The following is a 17,348-nucleotide window of genomic DNA, read 5'->3' on the forward strand; positions in this document are numbered from 1 at the left end:
TGCAGAATATAAATTGATACTAATGCACCAAGAGCTTGTTTGAACCCCAAGCAGACATGCCTCACTGTTTCTGAAAGGTTGGACATTTTTTGCCAATTCAGTCAGCTTGCGCTGAGTGCTTTTTTTTGCGTAAAAGGCTTTTCTGTCTTTCTTTCCATTCATGTGTTCTCCCCTCTCCTATCTTTCTTGGTCTTCCTTGCCCTCTGTTCTGCCATCTCTCTTGATTTCTCTCTTCGGCACTTTGCGTTCCTCTCCCCCCTTCCCCAGCCGAACTGAAATACAGTAATGAAAATAATTGTGCTTCATTAGTTCTGAGCCAGTGCTAGGTGATTTTCGTTATGAACCGTGCTTGGTAATTATGTTCTAAATTAAATATGACCTTGAAGAGGACTTGTGTGCTTTCCTCGTGTCCCTTTAATACAGCACTTTCCTGAAATGGTGTGCTTTGTGATGGAAATAGCAGCCATTTTGTTTGGTTGCTCTCCCTCCCTCTCCCCCCTTAAAGTTGCATTGATTTACACATTTTAAAGTTGAGTGGGTACAGAAGGAGCGAAGGAGAGGGAGATAAATAAAGTGGCTTTTTTGCATCCAAAGTTAGCTAATTGTGTTGTCACAGACCAAAGAGGGCTTCCATTCATACTTAACCTTTGAACTCCTTTAAGTGTTGGTTCATGACTGCGATTCCATTTTGCCATCTGAAGTTAAGGGTCTATTCTCTCGCACCATGCATCGTTAATGCACACATGTAGCACGAACACAGCATAATGACCAATCATTTTCAGAGATAACAATCAAATGACTTAATAATGAGATTTTGTGGATTACTTAATCCATAAAATGGATTTATCAAAGCTATTATGATTTCTTTTTTCCCTTGTGATCAGGTGATTGCTTCAGACGTGCTGCCAGAAAATATGTTTTTACCAGTGCACAACTCGGATACACAGCCGATAAATTCTAATGAAACAAAGAGACTGGATGGTTAGTATAAATCTCACTATTTGTTTAATCTTTTATTTTTAATCTAGGTTGAGCATGGTTCTTTATTTGTCATAATTTTAAATAAGGTCGGCAGTTATCGGCACCCTTGGTAAATATGATCAAAGAAGGCTGTAAAAATTAATCTGCATTGTTAATCCTTTTTATTTAAAAAAAATTCACAAAAATCTAACCTTTCATTGGATAATAAGAATTTAAAATGGGGGGAAATGTCATTATGAAATGAATGTTTTTCTCAAATACAGGTTGGACACAATTATTGGCACCCGTAGAAATTCTTATGAGTAAAATATCTATATATCTATATATCTAATATAAAGTATATTCCCATTCATATTCACAATTTTGTGAATCACTCCAGGGTGATTATGAACATGAAATTATCCAGCCATGGCTTCCTGTTTCACATAAATATAAATAGGAGGGAAAACAAAGCCCAAATTCCCTTAATCATCCATCACAATGAGAAAAACCAAAGAATATATTTCTGATGTGCAGCAAACGATAATTGAGCTTCACAAATTATTGAAGTGGCTTTAAGAAAAGAGCTAGAGCAGTGAAAATTCCCATTTCCACCATCAGGGCAATAATTAAGAATTTCCAATCAACATAAAATGTTACGAAACTACCTGGAAGAGGACGTGTGTCTGTATCGTCCTAATGCACGGTGAGAAGGATAGTTTGAGTGGCTAAAGACTCTCCAAGGACCACAGCTGGAGAATTGCAGAAAATAGTTGAGTCTCGGGGTCAGAAAACCTTAAAAATAAAATTGTGAAACAGCCCCTACATCACCATATGTTGTTCGGGAGGGTTTAAAAAAAATTATCCTTGCTCATCCAAAAACAAACTCCACCATATTCAGTTGTCAGACACGACTGAAACGTCAAATGGCACTGGCTTCTATGGTCAGATGAAACTAAAAAAATGAGCTTTTTAGCAGCAAACACTCAAGATGGGTTTGGTGAACACGGGGATAAAAAGTACCCCATGTGTACATTGAAATATACTGCTGTATTTTTGATGTTGTGGACCTATATTTCTGCTGGAGGTCCTGGACATCTTGTTTAGACACATGGCATCATGGACTCTTATCAAATACCAACAGATAAAAAAATCATTAAGTGACTGACTCCAAAAACAATAATTCAAACACAAACCTCAAAAACAACACAAAAATGGGTCACTGAGCACAAAACCAAGCTTCTGCTGGCCATTCCAGTCCTCTGACCTGAACCCTATAGAAAATGAGTGGGGTGAACTGAAGAGAAGAAGCACCAACATGGAGCTGGGAATCTAAAGGGTCTGGAGTGATTCTGGATGAAGGAATGGTCTCTGATCTCTTGTCAGGTGTTCTCTAACCTCATCAGGCATTATAGGAGAACATTTAGAGCTGTTAAACTGGCAAATGGAGGTTTCAAAAAGTATTGAATAAAAGGGTGCCGTTAATTGTGGCCAATGTGTATTAAGAGAAAAACGTTTATTTCATAATGATATTTCCCCCCATTTTAAATTCTTATTATCCAATGAAAGGTTAGATTTTTGTGAATTTTTTAAATAAAAGATCAAAAGGATTAACAATGAAGATTAATTTTCACAGCCGCCTTTGATCATATTTACCAAGGGTGCCGATATTTTTGGCCATGACTGTATATATTAATTTATTATATATGTATATATATTATTAATATCTGACTCAATAATTTGTCCGAAGGTAATTTATCAATATTTGTGGTTGGTTTAATTACCAAATTAAATGAAAGATTAAAATGAATTTTGCCCCATGAAAAATTCACATCTATCCTCCTTTTTTTTTTTTTTCTTTAGAAATTTCAACCGATGCTGAACCTGAGAGAGGTACAACACCTCACTTGGAGACAGCAAAAATCTATAAACAACCGTCGGAAGATGCAGAATCCACAAAGGAGAACAATGCTGCTTTTCCTTGTTGGCAGAAAGGCTGTAACAAAGTCTTTACATCCTCAAGTGCACTTCAGACACACTTCAACCAGCTCCATAGCCAGAAATCTCAAACAGCAATATCTGATCGCCACATTTACAAGTACCGATGCAATCAATGCAGCCTAGCATTCAAAACCCCTGAAAAGCTGCAGCTGCATTCTCAGTACCATGCTATCAGAGCTGCGACCATGTGCTGCCTCTGTCAACGCAGTTTTCGTACAATGCAGGCCCTTCGGAAACACCTTGAGACAAGCCACCTGGAGTTAAGTGAAACCCAGATACATCAGCTTTACAGTGGTTTAATGATGAATGGTGAGACTCTGATATCCGGAGACCAAACTTTTGGTGAAGAGGAGGGATTGCCAGAAGAGACTGGGATGAAAGATGATGAAGAATGTGATTTGGAGGAAAAACTAAGTCCTACAGACAATGATTCAAGTTTGGTTAAAGATAATGTTGAATGTGACCCTAAGCAGCCTGTTTTTCCTATTAGAAAAGGTCCAAATATCACAATGGAGAAATTTCTGGATCCATCAAGGCCTTTCAAATGTACGGTTTGCAAGGAATCTTTCACCCAGAAGAATATTCTCTTGGTTCACTACAACTCAGTGTCACACTTACACAAACTTAAACGATCTTTGCAGGACACGTCAACTGGCTTGCAAGAGCCTGTCAACAATGCAGACCACAAACCATTCAAATGTAGTATTTGCAATGTAGCATATAGTCAGAGTTCAACCTTAGAGATTCATATGCGCTCTGTCTTGCACCAGACCAAAGCTCGTGCATCCAAGCTTGATTCATCCACTTCTAGTACTGAATCTGTTGGCCCTCCCCCAGGCAAGGCATTGTCCAACACTTCTGCAACCATGAAGCCTGCTACTTCCTTGAACAATGCTGGTCTAAGCCACCATCAAAACACTGAACTCAATGGCACACCTGCAAACCCAGACACCAGTCATCCTTCGACATCTGACATGAGGAATAAGTTGGTAAACATGATTGATTCAGCTACCAAGCAACAACAGATGTCATTACAACAACAACCATTACAACAACAACAGCAGCAGTTAGCCCAGGCTCAAGCCCATCTCCAGCAAGAGCTCCAAAAGAAGGCTGCTCTTCTTCAGTCCCACTTATTCAATCCTGCACTTTTACACCCTTTTCCTATGGCAACAGAGGCACTTCTTCCAGTGCAGCAGCAACAGCAATTGCTTCTTCCTTTTCTTATTCCAGGAGGAGAGTTCCGCATGAATCCAGAGGTAAACCTTAAAGGCTCTGGGCTAAGCGTAAGCACATTAAAATCTAACGTCAATGAGAATACTGCTGTGTCTTCCAAAAAAGATGTCCCAAAAAATTGTTCTGAACAGAAACTAAATGAAGATCTTGCAATTCATCCTGAAATGGATGAACAGAAACTGACCAATGATCCACCATGTAAGAAGGACACAGATGGACAGAACAGTAATGAAGAATCAAAGGATATTGATAATGTAGGCAGCACCAGTGAAAAAACACGTGATCATAAATCTCAAGAAAATGAAGAGCTAAACAAAGATATGTCAACCAGTGGGGAGAGTTTTGATGAATTTCTTCCACCCAGAATAGCCCATGATGCGCCCGGGAATGCTTCAAAGGCTTTGCTTGAAAACATTGGTTTTGAGTTAGTCATGCAATACAATGAAAATAAGGAGAGATATCAGAAAAATCTTACTGAACCAATACCAAATGGTGGGGATGTGTCTGACACTAAAGAGGTGGGTCATTCGGAAGATATGGAGAAGCTAGAGTGCGAGTCTTGTGGGAAGCTTTTTTCAAATGCACTGATACTAAAGAGCCATAAAGAGCAGATTCATCATTCCATATTCCCTAGCAAGTCATTGGCGAAATTTGCCAAAGACTACAGGGAGCAATACGACAAACTCTTCCCATTGAGACCTGCAACTCCAGAGACTTCTCCTGTCTCATCGCCTTCTCCTTCCCCTCCTGCGATTCCTAATTCTTCAGTGCAGCAGCCACAACAACCAGTGCAACCAATTATTCCTGCCTCTACACTCAGTGCTACTCATGCTACTGTCTCCATCCCTCAAGTTAAAGCTCCATTAACTCAAATTCCATTATCCATGGAACTGCCACTCTTCCCCTCACTCCTAATGCCTTCCATAACTTTGCAAGCTTTAACTCCTCAGGCCCCTGTCCAACTGCCCCCAGTGGAGGCTGGATTGACTCCTGATTTGACGCAGCTTTATCAACAGCAGTTGACTCCAGCCATGTTACAGCAACAAAGTAAACGACCTAGAACCAGAATCACAGATGACCAGCTTAGAATTCTGCGTCAGTATTTTGATATAAACAATTCTCCAAATGAGGACCAAATCTATGAGATGGCCAACAAATCTGGTTTGCCACATAAGGTTATAAAGCACTGGTTTCGGAACACTCTATTTAAAGAACGTCAACGCAACAAGGATTCTCCATATAACTTTAGTAACCCTCCCATCACAACACTGGAAGATGTAAAGGTGGATTCTAGACCACCCTCTCCTGAACCACCAAGACAAGAGATTTATGGGAGTAGGAGGTCCTCAAGAACCAGGTTTACTGACTACCAGCTAAGAGTATTACAGGATTTTTTTGATGCCAATGCATACCCCAAAGATGATGAGTTTGAGCAACTGTCTAATCTCCTTAATCTTTCTACCCGTGTGATTGTGGTATGGTTTCAAAATGCCAGACAAAAAGCTCGGAAAAATTATGAAAACCAAGGAGAGGGAGGGAGGGATGGTGAACGTCGAGACCTATCTAATGACCGCTACTTTCGTACTTCCAACAACAATTTCCAGTGTAAGAAATGCAACATAGTCTTTGAACGCATTTTTGATCTTATTAATCACCAGAAAATGCAGTGTTACAAAGATGAGGACGAGGAAATGCAGAATGATCTGAATGAAACTGCAGTGGATTTTAAGACTGAGTGTCATAGTCCAATATCTGGGCCCTCTTGCTTTACACAAGCAGCTTCTTGCCCAAGCCCCTCCAGTTCTTCTGTGTCTAGTACTAATGTGAAGTCCAGTGATTCTGAGCATATGCACACAACAAGTCTTACTGGAGAGCTTAAACAAACAAATGAATCATCCTCTGACCCCAAACAGGCTGTTAGTGTCAACTCTGAGTCTGAGGAATTAAAGAAAAGAATGCAGCAGCCAAAGCCTCTCTGTGAGGAGAACCAAAATGCAAGCACAGAGATTTCCTCTCACCCACCTCCTAAACAACAACAGATTTCCTGCACATCTGAAACAAACCCAGCTCCATCACAGAGCTCCCAAACTATTTTTAGTCCTTTAGAGATTCCTTCAACTGAGCAACAACAGCAACAGAAACCGGCCCAGGATATGAGCCCTTACCACTGCATCCAGTGTAAATTGAGCTTCCCCTCATTTGAACATTGGCAAGAGCACCAGCAAATGCACTTTCTTACCCAAAGTTACTTTCCCTCCCCACCGTTCCTAGATCGTCCTGTAGACATGCCTCTTATGCTGTTTGATCCTGCTAATCCTCTACTTGCAAGGCATCTGCTTTCAGGAACAATTTCCCAGATAGTGGCAAATCCACCTGCATTGACCACCATTCCTGATTCAACCATAAACTCTCTGAAGAGAAAACTTGAAGAGAAAGCAGGATCCAGTTCTATGGAAAATGATTGGGAAAACAATGGGGAGGAACCCCAGCGAGACAAACGTATGAGGACCACTATTACACCAGAGCAGCTGGAGGTTTTATACCATAAATATCTTTTGGACTCCAATCCAACACGCAAGATGCTTGATCATATCTCCAGCGAAGTTGGTCTCAAGAAAAGAGTGGTTCAAGTCTGGTTCCAGAACACCCGAGCTCGTGAGAGGAAAGGCCAGTTTCGGGCACTGGGTCCATCTCAAATCCATCGTCGCTGCCCATTCTGTCGAGCTCTCTTTAAAGCACAGACTGCTCTTGCTGCCCACATACGTTCACGTCACTGGCATGAAGCAAAGAATGCAGGCTATAGTATGGCAATACCTAATATGACTCAAGATCAGGAAGGTTCTCAAATCAAATCTGATCTCTTTGATTTTGCCAATTATTCTCAGTTTTTGAACTCCACTGATGATGTTGACTCTCCAGCATGCAAAAGCATCGACCTGTCTTCACATCAGCAGCGTCTGAGCCCAAAAACTATTAAAGGTGAGGGTGTGGAAGATTTTGAGATGCCTTCCGTGTCAGTTTATCAAAATCTTGAACAAAGCAAGCTGAATAACTGTGACGCTAACACAAACACAGCCCATGACCATACAACTGATGAAGGAAATGACTCTCTAGAGGCTAAACATGGCAGTATTGACCACATGTCTCCCAGCACCGAAAGAGAGGCTTCTTCTGAAAGTGATGAAAAGATGTCTTCTGGATTGGTTAGCCCTGCAATGAGCTTTAATGCTAAAGATTTTGATAATGATTTAGTCTTAGATTACAGTGAAAATTCCAGCCTGGCTGATCCAGATTCACCATGCCCTGGTAGCTCTAACAGTCAGAGCTTTGATAATGACAGACACAGTCAAAAACGCTACCGCACTCAAATGACCAACCTACAGGTGAAAGTGCTCAAAGCGTGCTTTAGTGACTATAAAACCCCAACAATGCTTGAATGTGAAGCCTTGGGCAATGACATTGGACTTGCCAGGAGGGTTGTTCAGGTGTGGTTTCAGAATGCTCGTGCCAAGGAGAAAAAGGCCAAACTTAGCCTTGCAAAGCAATTTGGCACAGAGAGTACTTCTATTGATAGACCTAAGACAGAGTGCACTCTTTGCTCTGTTAAATACAGTGGCCGCTTGTCTATTCGTGACCATGTCTTCTCCCAGCAACATCTTGCTAAAGTTAAGGAGGCCCTGGGTGGCCAGATGGAGAGGGACAAGGAATATTTGGGTTCAGTATCTACTCGTCAGCTGATAGTGCAGCAAGAAGTGGATCATCTAAAAAAGACAAGTGATGTTCTGGGAATTGTCCAACCACAAGCTATACTGAGCTCAGTGGGCTTTAACCAAACATCACTTCACTGTCTGAGCCAGTCTTCAATGTACTCAGGTCTGCAGATGCAGACCACTGCAAGCCTACCAGGTGGTAGCAGCACAATGACTGAGGATTTTTCTTCCATAAAAACAGGTATGTGGCTAACCTACACTTTGTTTTTAAATGAATTTACTTACAAAAATTCTGATCTCTTGTAATCCGTACTCCTTTTATGTATTCATTTTTATATAAGGTACCAGTGAGCCTCCTGTAAATGAGCTGAACTGCAAGCCAACCATGACGCCCTCTTCTGCCATATCAGCTATGGATAACAAAGATGTAGTTAGCACAACCAACTCTGTCTTGACCCCAAAGACCACGGAACAAGAACTCCAGTTTCCCAAAGAAAATGACACTGAGAGTAACAGGATTCCCACAAACAAGCTTGACAGTACTCCATTGGGAAATGGTACTCGTGCAAATTCTTCTTACAAAAGTAAAGAGAAGCCAGACACTTCCAGACCAACAGTATCTACTCCAAGTAATGGAAGAGAGTATGCCATGGACCCAAGTCAGCTACAAGCTCTTCATGCAGCAATGAAAACTGACCAAGCTGCTATACTCCCTAGTCACCTCCTGCCCTGTCTGATGCCCGGTTTTCCTCCACTTTTTTCTCCCCATATTCCCACACCAATGCCCGGAGGCCTCCTGCAGCCCATGTTTGGCATGGATAGCATGTTCCCATATGGTCCAGTCTTGCCACAGGCTCTAATGGGGCTGTCCCCGGGCTCCATTCTCCAGCAATATCAACAAAATCTGCAGGGTGCACTGATGCAACAAAGACTGCAGCTGCAACAGCAACAGTTAGTGCAGCTACCAGAGAAACCAAAACCTAGCCCAATCTCTGCTCGCCTCAATGCAGAGGACACAGTTTCATCCAAACATGACAAGAAGCAAGGCACACGCACTGGCACAGATTTCCCCTCCATAAACTCTGTCAATGCTAAGCAGCCAGAAGTGGACAATAACTTTCTTCTAAGCCACTGTATTGCCTCCAAAACAGAGTGTAGAGGAGAAGGCAAGGATGGTCACCTTTATGAGTGTGTCGCCTGTGAGGTGTCTCTTACTGGGAATGCAGAGCTCATCAAACATCTGGAGTACCCTCAGCATAGACAAAGAGTGGCAGAGAAACTGAATGCCAAAGAGCATGCTTCTCCTCGATTACCTCACATCAGTCCCTCATCTACCTCTCAGTCAAACCCATCCAGTGAACAGAGATCTTCTACAACTGCCCAGTCTTCTTTAGGGACTCCTTCAGAAACCTCCATCCCCAACCCAACCAACTCTGACCAGCCCGATAGACGTCTCCAAAGCTCGCCCCTGACTTCAGCTTTACCTGAGGCTTCCCAAAGCTCACCGGCTTCTCCCTCACATCATGTTCTTTCGCCTTCAAATGTTACCTCAAGCCTGACAAGCCCTGCAAAGACTTGTCACGTAAAACCAATAGACTCTGTGGATGGGCGTTGCGACAACAACGAGTCAGAGGAGGGACAAGACTTGACATAATATATTGGAGCAAGAGGTTTGATGCTTTCCATAACCATTGTTTTTATGGCTTGGACAGCTTTAGAAAAGACTACGTGAAGAAAAAAAAAAGGAGGAAAGTTGAACAAAACGTCTCCACTGTATATTACACTTGGGGAAAGCTATGATCCAGAGCTAGTTTGGCTGACTGTTTTAAAAGGACTGAATCCTGTAGGATCCAACTTGCATTAACAGTGCTTGTAACCAAAAACAAGTGTCAGTAGAATGTTTTTTCCATTTCAATATGCTGGTTTTTAACTAAAACTTGAGTATATGTAAACTGTTTGGAAACTAAAGGGTGCACAGCTAAAGACTGGTGAAGAACCTAAGATGGTTTCATGATTACCTAACTAACCAAAAGTCTGTTTATAACACATGTGTTTTAACAGACACTCATAAAACACCCACACTATTTTTTGCCCTGTCAAGTGTTAAGATATTATATTATTGGCTTAATGAAGTGATGTAATGTATTTTGATGTTGTCTTCTCTCAGGTCAACAGCTCTCAATTTTGTTCTGTTACAAGACATACCAATAGAAAATATATGAAGCCCAAAAGAAATGTGTAATGAATGAAAACGTCCAATTCTAATTTGTTTTCAAAGTCCTGAAATTGCAACTAAGCTAGTAGATGTTTTTTTTCTTGGACATGTACTTGTCCAGACACAAAGCGTATTGCAGACCTTTGTAAATTGTGGGAAAATATGATTTAGGGTTTTTTTGTTTGTTTTTTTTGCGAAAAATGACAAAAAAAACATTCTGTGTTAATGATAGATACATGTATGAACATTTTGGTGTTGCGTAGATTGTTGAATTCAGATGACTTAATTGTATGGTAGGTTTAAAACAAATTACTTGTATATTTAACTTTTGTATTGTCCCAGTCAAAGACACTTGAGGCTGTTTAGCCATGCTCATGTTAAAACATAGCATTTACCCTCTAATGCTGTTGAAAATTGTCACTGTACAACCAACTTCCTCTCCTGCACTGAGCCAAGTTGAAAGACCCTATCTGTGTATGAATTAGATCGATGCACATCTATAAGATATTTTCTATTTTTGTTGTCTTCTAAACAGAACATTTCGATTGTGCACTTATTATTTTTTTTCTTCTTTTGCCTTCAATACTGTAATTTCACTTTTAAGACAGTAGATTTTCATTACTTCTTCACTACATGGTTATTTTATTTCTTAACATTTCTGCACTTGCCGAGACTAACAATAATTACAGTGATGATATTATGAAACAATAATAACTTACAGTATTGCTTTAATGGAAAATCCAAAGATAAAGTAGTCTTACCATTGGTGCATACAAAGGATGGAAAAAAACTTTATACTTTAGAAAATATTACTGTTTTTAAGGAATGGAAATCTTTTTAGATGATGGAGCCAGCTACGAGAAAACTGTTTTAGCTAACTTATTAGAACATTTCTGACCTCATATATGAAACAACCAGAGAACCAAAAATAAAAACAAAACAAAAAACAGAAAGCTTACTCTGAAGATATGGGACAGCACTGTTGTGCAGCCATTGTAGTTTGTATTATAGAGGTGGAGGTTACACAGTTTGCTTCTCTGTGTCTGGCCTTTCTTTTTGTCTGGTTATCTCTCTTGATTTTGTTTCTTATTGTTTGGTCTACTAAATGTACTGGGTCTAATTGTTGAGGAAATAGTGTGTGCTGCTAATGTAGGTTTGTACTAAGATGCATGCTTGATTTTGCTTTTCGCTGAAGCTTTAATGACGACCGTCAGTAGCCACAAACCCTGTCCCCGTTCCACTGCAGTTGTGTCCACACATGACTGTGAAGACTGTGACTCTCCATGAACTACATTATGTTCTCCTCTTAGCCAACCAATGTTGAAAACCAATGATGTTATATTTATACAAAGTTTGCATTCCAAATATCACATTTGTCATTTCAATTGATTTTGTGTTTTTTTTTCTTCTCTCCATTGTATTCTACTTCTAAAGGGACTGTAACGTATGCTCTCACTCCTGAGTCTGGACCTGCTGTGAGAGAATGTTTACTCTGCGTGTTCCTGGAAATGTTATTACTGTAGCGATCGCCAAATAATGTATGTTCATGATGCACTTGTGTTTATTCATGTGACTCACTGGGCTAATGTCTCCTGTCCTCTTATATACAAGCATTTAAAGTGAATAAAATCTGTTTCCTTTTAATAATTTGACATGTCTTTATGGTCCTCGGAGCACCCAGGGACTCTTTTTAAAAGACTTTTTGACTCCCTTGTCTGACAGATTGAAGGTTGCAAGTAACACATTTTCACTGAAAATGCACACCAAATTTGTAGTGATCGAAGTTCTGTGATTTGATCATGTGCGTTTCTGCTATGTCCTTAATCTGATTGCATGCACCGTACTCTGCTGAGGCAGTGTAGAGGAGACGGGCAATCAGCCAAAGCACTAGAAATCAATGGAGGTTAAACGAGACAAAATCAATGCAGCTAAAGTTCAAACTGAGATTCAAGTTCATGTGTATTAGCAAGAGACGGCGTTGATAACAGTGTTGACTTGTGGTCGATATATGTAATGCAAAGGGTTATTCAGAAAAGAAAAAAATATTTTGTCCTTCTATTTGTGTACGTATGTGAGAGAGTTATGCCTACTCCACTTTTCCTATAAATTTAAGGATCTAATGTTCTCTGCATATAATCAGGATTTTTTTTAGCAGTGTTTTTAAGTTAATGTTTCAGTTCTCAAATTGAAGGTGTAGGCCTATTAAAGAGTTAATATAGGGTCAACCGGTCATTATCACAATAAACATCAACAGGGTGATCGGGACAGTGTTCCATCACCAAGAAGCGGTTTATTTTGCCATAATGACCAGATGACTGTTATCCCACTTACCAAATGCATACAAATAAATTGTTCTATTAGCTTGCTTACAGAGATGTCCTGACCAAATTGTCCCTTATAGTGTTTCCATTGGAAATAGCCACTGACCAATCACAGTCAAGTATTAGGCTACATTCAGGATAGCCTAGGTAAGTAAAACAACAATTCTACATGTTCTTATAGTCCATACAATAATATTGTGTATGATATAGGCTACCTTGTTATGTTAATAATCAACTAGCGTTCTACTTATTAAAGTAAAATGTTTCAAATGTCTGACAAAACCAGAACGTTCCCAATACAATCAACAAACCTTTCTACCGACTATTGGTTGGTTGATTATAAGTAGCCTAACTAGTTGTAGTTTGTCGCATTATGTCGGAGCCGAGCGCGTGTGTGATTGCGTATCGTGCTGGGAGATGAGGACTAAATTACATCACGTCTCTGAATGATTTCTGCACATCTCATTAAGATAGATACAGGAGGGTGATGGGCAGCACTAAACCGTATATCTAAAGAACCGCGAGAGCTTTTGATTGCGTTTCGAGGGCTCATTTTAGACAGTTATTATAGCCACTGTTCCAGGGCTTCGACATATATTTTAATTAGGCTTTGCTAAAGCGGGAAAATGGAACTCGAGTGACGTGTTTTCCAGAGGTATTCCAAACCTCCCACCCAAAGAGCTTCACAGCCGTCTTCATCTAGCACTTACCCGTACTGCGCATCATAATCCTGTCTGAGCTGAGGTAAATCACGGCGTAAACGAATCAATACGCACTAATTGTTTTTTATTGTACAATTAGTCCGCGGCTTTGCGGAAAACAGAAACCATTTCCCACTAATGACTCATGCATCTGCGTATCCCTTCATCAGGGGCGCAGTGCAGATGATTCTGTAGAACGACGCCGGTTCGAGTGGGGGCTGCACGTCATTGGCTGCCGACGAAGGTTAATTGACTTTGCGTTTAACATGCTAAATTATTCCAGTTTGCCTGCATGGCATTAGGGGCTGCAAGACTCCCTCCTCCTCAGCCGAGGTCAGCCCGGACCAGTCATTAATTAAACTTGTGACATTTAGCCAGATGAGTTTCCTCTGAGTGAGGATGATATTATTAATATTAACGGCCCTGTGTGAATAGAAGCTGTAACCGACCGTGTTTTTTATGGCATCGGAGAGATTGAATCTTTCTCGTGCAGCAGATTTTAAAATGAAAAAGCAGGACGGGATATGGAGATCCTGCCTCGTGCATAGTTGGCGTCAGAGCTAGATGTGATGCGTCAGGCGTTTTGTGCGTGAAAGCTTGTTCTTTGGAAGATGACTTGAAGAGGGTTTTCTCTTTTCTTTAAAGCACTTTGAGAGAATGCTATGCAAAACTACTTAGCCTATGTCTCGTGCGTTTTCAAACAGCATAGTGCAGCAGACCATGTGTTTGCCTGCTTAATGGAGAATCATTTCTGTAATTGCCTAGACCTAATAGATTGAAGATGCAATAGCGTCATTGGTTTTGCATGTCGACATATTAACACGGAGATCATTTGTAAAAACTGCATTAAATGCCAAGCCCACCCGTGTTTCGAAACAAAGTGGATTGTGGTACCTTCAGAGAGACCCTTCCCCCATCTCATTGGTTTTAATACTGGGCCGCGCAGGGCCGTTATGAGCATTTCAGCTCCTCTTGTGTTCTGATAGATGGGCTCTGCTGATACATGATCTATGATGTATGCGGAGAAAGGCCAGCTCATCTTTATTCATGAGCTCGGAGCTGTGATTTCCTCTTAAAGAGACAGAGCCTCACATTCGCTGCACCTTTCTGGCTGCTGCTAAAGTATTAGGATGTTGTCTAATTTTAAAATATCACCAAGCCTCTTTAAGAGCAAAGACGATAATGAATTTTCATCTAAATGATTCTTGTTAAATAGATATTGTTTGCTTCAGATTTCATGAATGTTTTTCACAGAAGATTAGCCTGTAGCGGCATTATCATTATTTTTCAGTTGAGTCATTAAGAGATTCACGGACTGTGTGTCATGTTGTCCCTCTCCAGTGAAGCAGGTCGAGGCAGCTATAATGATCTTCCAGAATCAGAGAAAGTACCGGCTAGTGCTCACTTGCAACTCATTAAAACCACTACGATGTTCCTTAAGACAGTTCGCTCCCTTAGCATGGGAGCGTTGAGAGATTGGAGCAGCACATTCTGCCGTGGATTCATGCCATCTTCTATCTGTATTTCATTTAAGAACCCCATTAGATGCAAAACCGCAGGACATCACCTGTTATCTTTCTATTTCTGGAAATAGGCTATATTGTTTCTGTTTTCTCTCGCGCGCCATTAAAGTATGCTTTCCCGCAGTAGACATTTAGAGGGGAACCTGCTAGCTATCTGTCTCTGAAATGACTTTTTAATGGCCGACTAGATTTGCTCATCTATCACAGGTCTGCGGCGCTCTTGATTCTCCGATAAACTCAAATAGATTCGGTTACTAATGTTCACACAGCCGCCATCGCACTGTTCCATATGCAGTTCTTTACTCGCTGTGGCAGAGAAATTCATCTGAGTGGGTTTTTCTCTTACTGAATCGTTCGCTCACAAAGTCAGGTTGCAAAGTAACAATAAATAGCTGTGAAACCAGGGCAAGCTCATAAGGGAGATGTTGCTCTAGCAGTTTTACCCCCCAAAAAAGTGCTTTAGTGACATTCTGTCAAAACCTCAGCAGTAGGCTACTTGAATTCTGTCAAATCTGTGAATGACTCAAAACACAAAAACACAGCCATTTTTTATATTTGTATTGTTTTTTATATATTGTAGAGATATTTTTTAACCCCTTTATTGTAAAAATAGGGAAAATAGTGCATAAGTTGCATGGCACGTTTGTAATTTTTCAGGCTGATACTGAGAATCACTGTCCACTGTCATTGTATGGAAAAGAGCAGCTCAGATATTCTGGGTGGAAACACAGTTTGTGTTCCACAAAAGACAAAATCATATGGATTCCATATGACATGAGAGTGAGTAAATATTTAATGACTTTAATGCTATACATTTAACCTTGGGTATGGCATGTAGGTGATGAAGGATAAAAGTCACTAAAAACATGCTGTTTTCTTTGGAGATTATAATGTTCTTTTGTGATTTATAAAGTACGATTTGTTTTGAAAGAAACTCAAAAGAAAGAAACATTTTTTTGAAAGGGAATTCATTCATCTGATTAAAAAATTGAGTGACAGTACAGACATTTACATTATTGCGATTTATCAAAGAATCCTGTTTTTAACATTGATAATAATAAGAAATGTTTCTTAAGCACCAAATCATCATATCAGAATGATTTCTGAAGGACCATGTGACACTGAAGATTGGAGTAATGGCTCAGGAAGCTTTGTGATCACAGGAATAAATTACATTATACAATATATTAAAACAAAAAACAGTTCTTTTAAATTTTAATAATACTTCACAATATTGCTGTTTTATTTTTGACAAAAGGGACTCTATCAAAAAAAAAAAAAAAAATCTTTACAACCCTAAAATTTTAATCAGTAGTGTAGGTTATCATTTACAAATTGGTTGCTTTTTTTTTTTTTTTTCGGATAATCAATGCTTAAAATATATATTATTGTATAATGTATATAAAATATACTTTTTTTTTTAAAATTTCATGTATTGTGTCTAGAAAGGTGTACTGCAGCATAACCTAACTGCAACCAAAGTCATAAGTCGTAAAACTATTTTACACATGCTAAGATGTTATGCGAGCATGTTGTTTGTAATATTGTGAAACGCAGAATGCAACATCCAAACATTTGCTGACTAAGACGCCTTTCACCCCCGTTGTGGTTTGCGCTGTCAGTTTGACACGGTCGCTGTATAATATTTTGGGTGAGCATCTGTTTCTACAGGGCAGGAACTGAGCCATCATGTTAGTGGAAAGGGGACGTGGGGGGGGGACGGGGGTTGCTTTTTAAGAATCAAGCCTGTGAAATGAGATGCTAATCAGAGGCAGCAGGAGCATGAACGGGCTACGCGTGGCTGCCGTGAATATCTCGCACTGATATGATAAATTATGCTAAATCTTTGACCTTTGACCTTGAGGAGTCTGGAGTATGAAGGTTGGTTATATGGTTTTGAGACCCACACCCTGCGTAGGCTGAGTGGTTTAAGACTAGGTAGCTCTGTTGTTAGTTTAGGATTTAGAAAGTGGCACAGGTGGGCATGCTACAGGAAAAGGTGGGCAGGATGGAAAGATGTACAGCAACAGTGAGGAGGGGTCTATCCAAGTGAAGTCATTAGCATAAGAAAAGTATGCAGTGTAGTGGTTGCGCTGAGCTGTCCGCACTTGATAACAGCATGAAGTGTGCCAGACAAACACACACTTAATCGTACATGACATCTCACCAGGTGGTGGCCAACACCACATGTCTTTCCCTCTTTCTATTTTTACCCCCTTTCTTTTGGTTTCTTAAAAGAGAATAAATCCTTGAGCGTTTGTCCCTCAGCAATGCTTTGTGACTCGGTCCATACAAAAGCTTCGGATTAGGGTTTATGCTAGCTTCTGGTTTCTGTCTTATTGTTTACCATATCACCGGCTAGCCTGTGCCATTCGCCACAGCAGAGCTAATATGAGAATATTTTAAAACAATTTTATATTAGAACCCCCTTCATACACACTCTGTCACTTCTTCATTATATATGATGGATAGCCCAATTTAAAAAGCTGCTGAGGGAGTCTAATTTAGGCATGAGATTTTTAACGAGATTAAACATTTCACATTCATAGCGGGTAATCGATGCAGACATTTCTATCATACGTAGACCTTGCTGCTCCAGTGTTTACATACAGATTTAAATATATCCGTCACAGAGTAATTACATTAAAGTCACATCGGAGAATGGCCATTCTTGGGTCTGG

The 17,348-nt window shown here is 40.2% G+C and overlaps 1 protein-coding gene across 3 annotated transcripts in view; it reads left to right on the forward strand.

The window, feature by feature from the left end:
* zfhx3a (zinc finger homeobox 3a) overlaps positions 1–11,750 on the forward strand; it is a 36,859-nt gene extending 25,109 nt beyond the window's left edge. For all 3 annotated transcript variants that reach the window (XM_058751840.1, XM_058751841.1, XM_058751839.1), the window contains exons 7-9: positions 885–981; positions 2,824–8,148; positions 8,249–11,750. In XM_058751840.1, the coding sequence (XP_058607823.1) occupies positions 885–981; positions 2,824–8,148; positions 8,249–9,561 (6,735 nt within the window). In that variant the 3' untranslated portion in view covers positions 9,562–11,750. The remainder of the gene's footprint in view (positions 1–884; positions 982–2,823; positions 8,149–8,248) is intronic.
* Positions 11,751–17,348: the final 5,598 nt, after the last annotated feature.

The sequence above is a fragment of the Onychostoma macrolepis genome, chromosome 18, assembly GCF_012432095.1.
Source record: "Onychostoma macrolepis isolate SWU-2019 chromosome 18, ASM1243209v1, whole genome shotgun sequence".
NCBI lineage: Eukaryota > Metazoa > Chordata > Actinopteri > Cypriniformes > Cyprinidae > Onychostoma > Onychostoma macrolepis.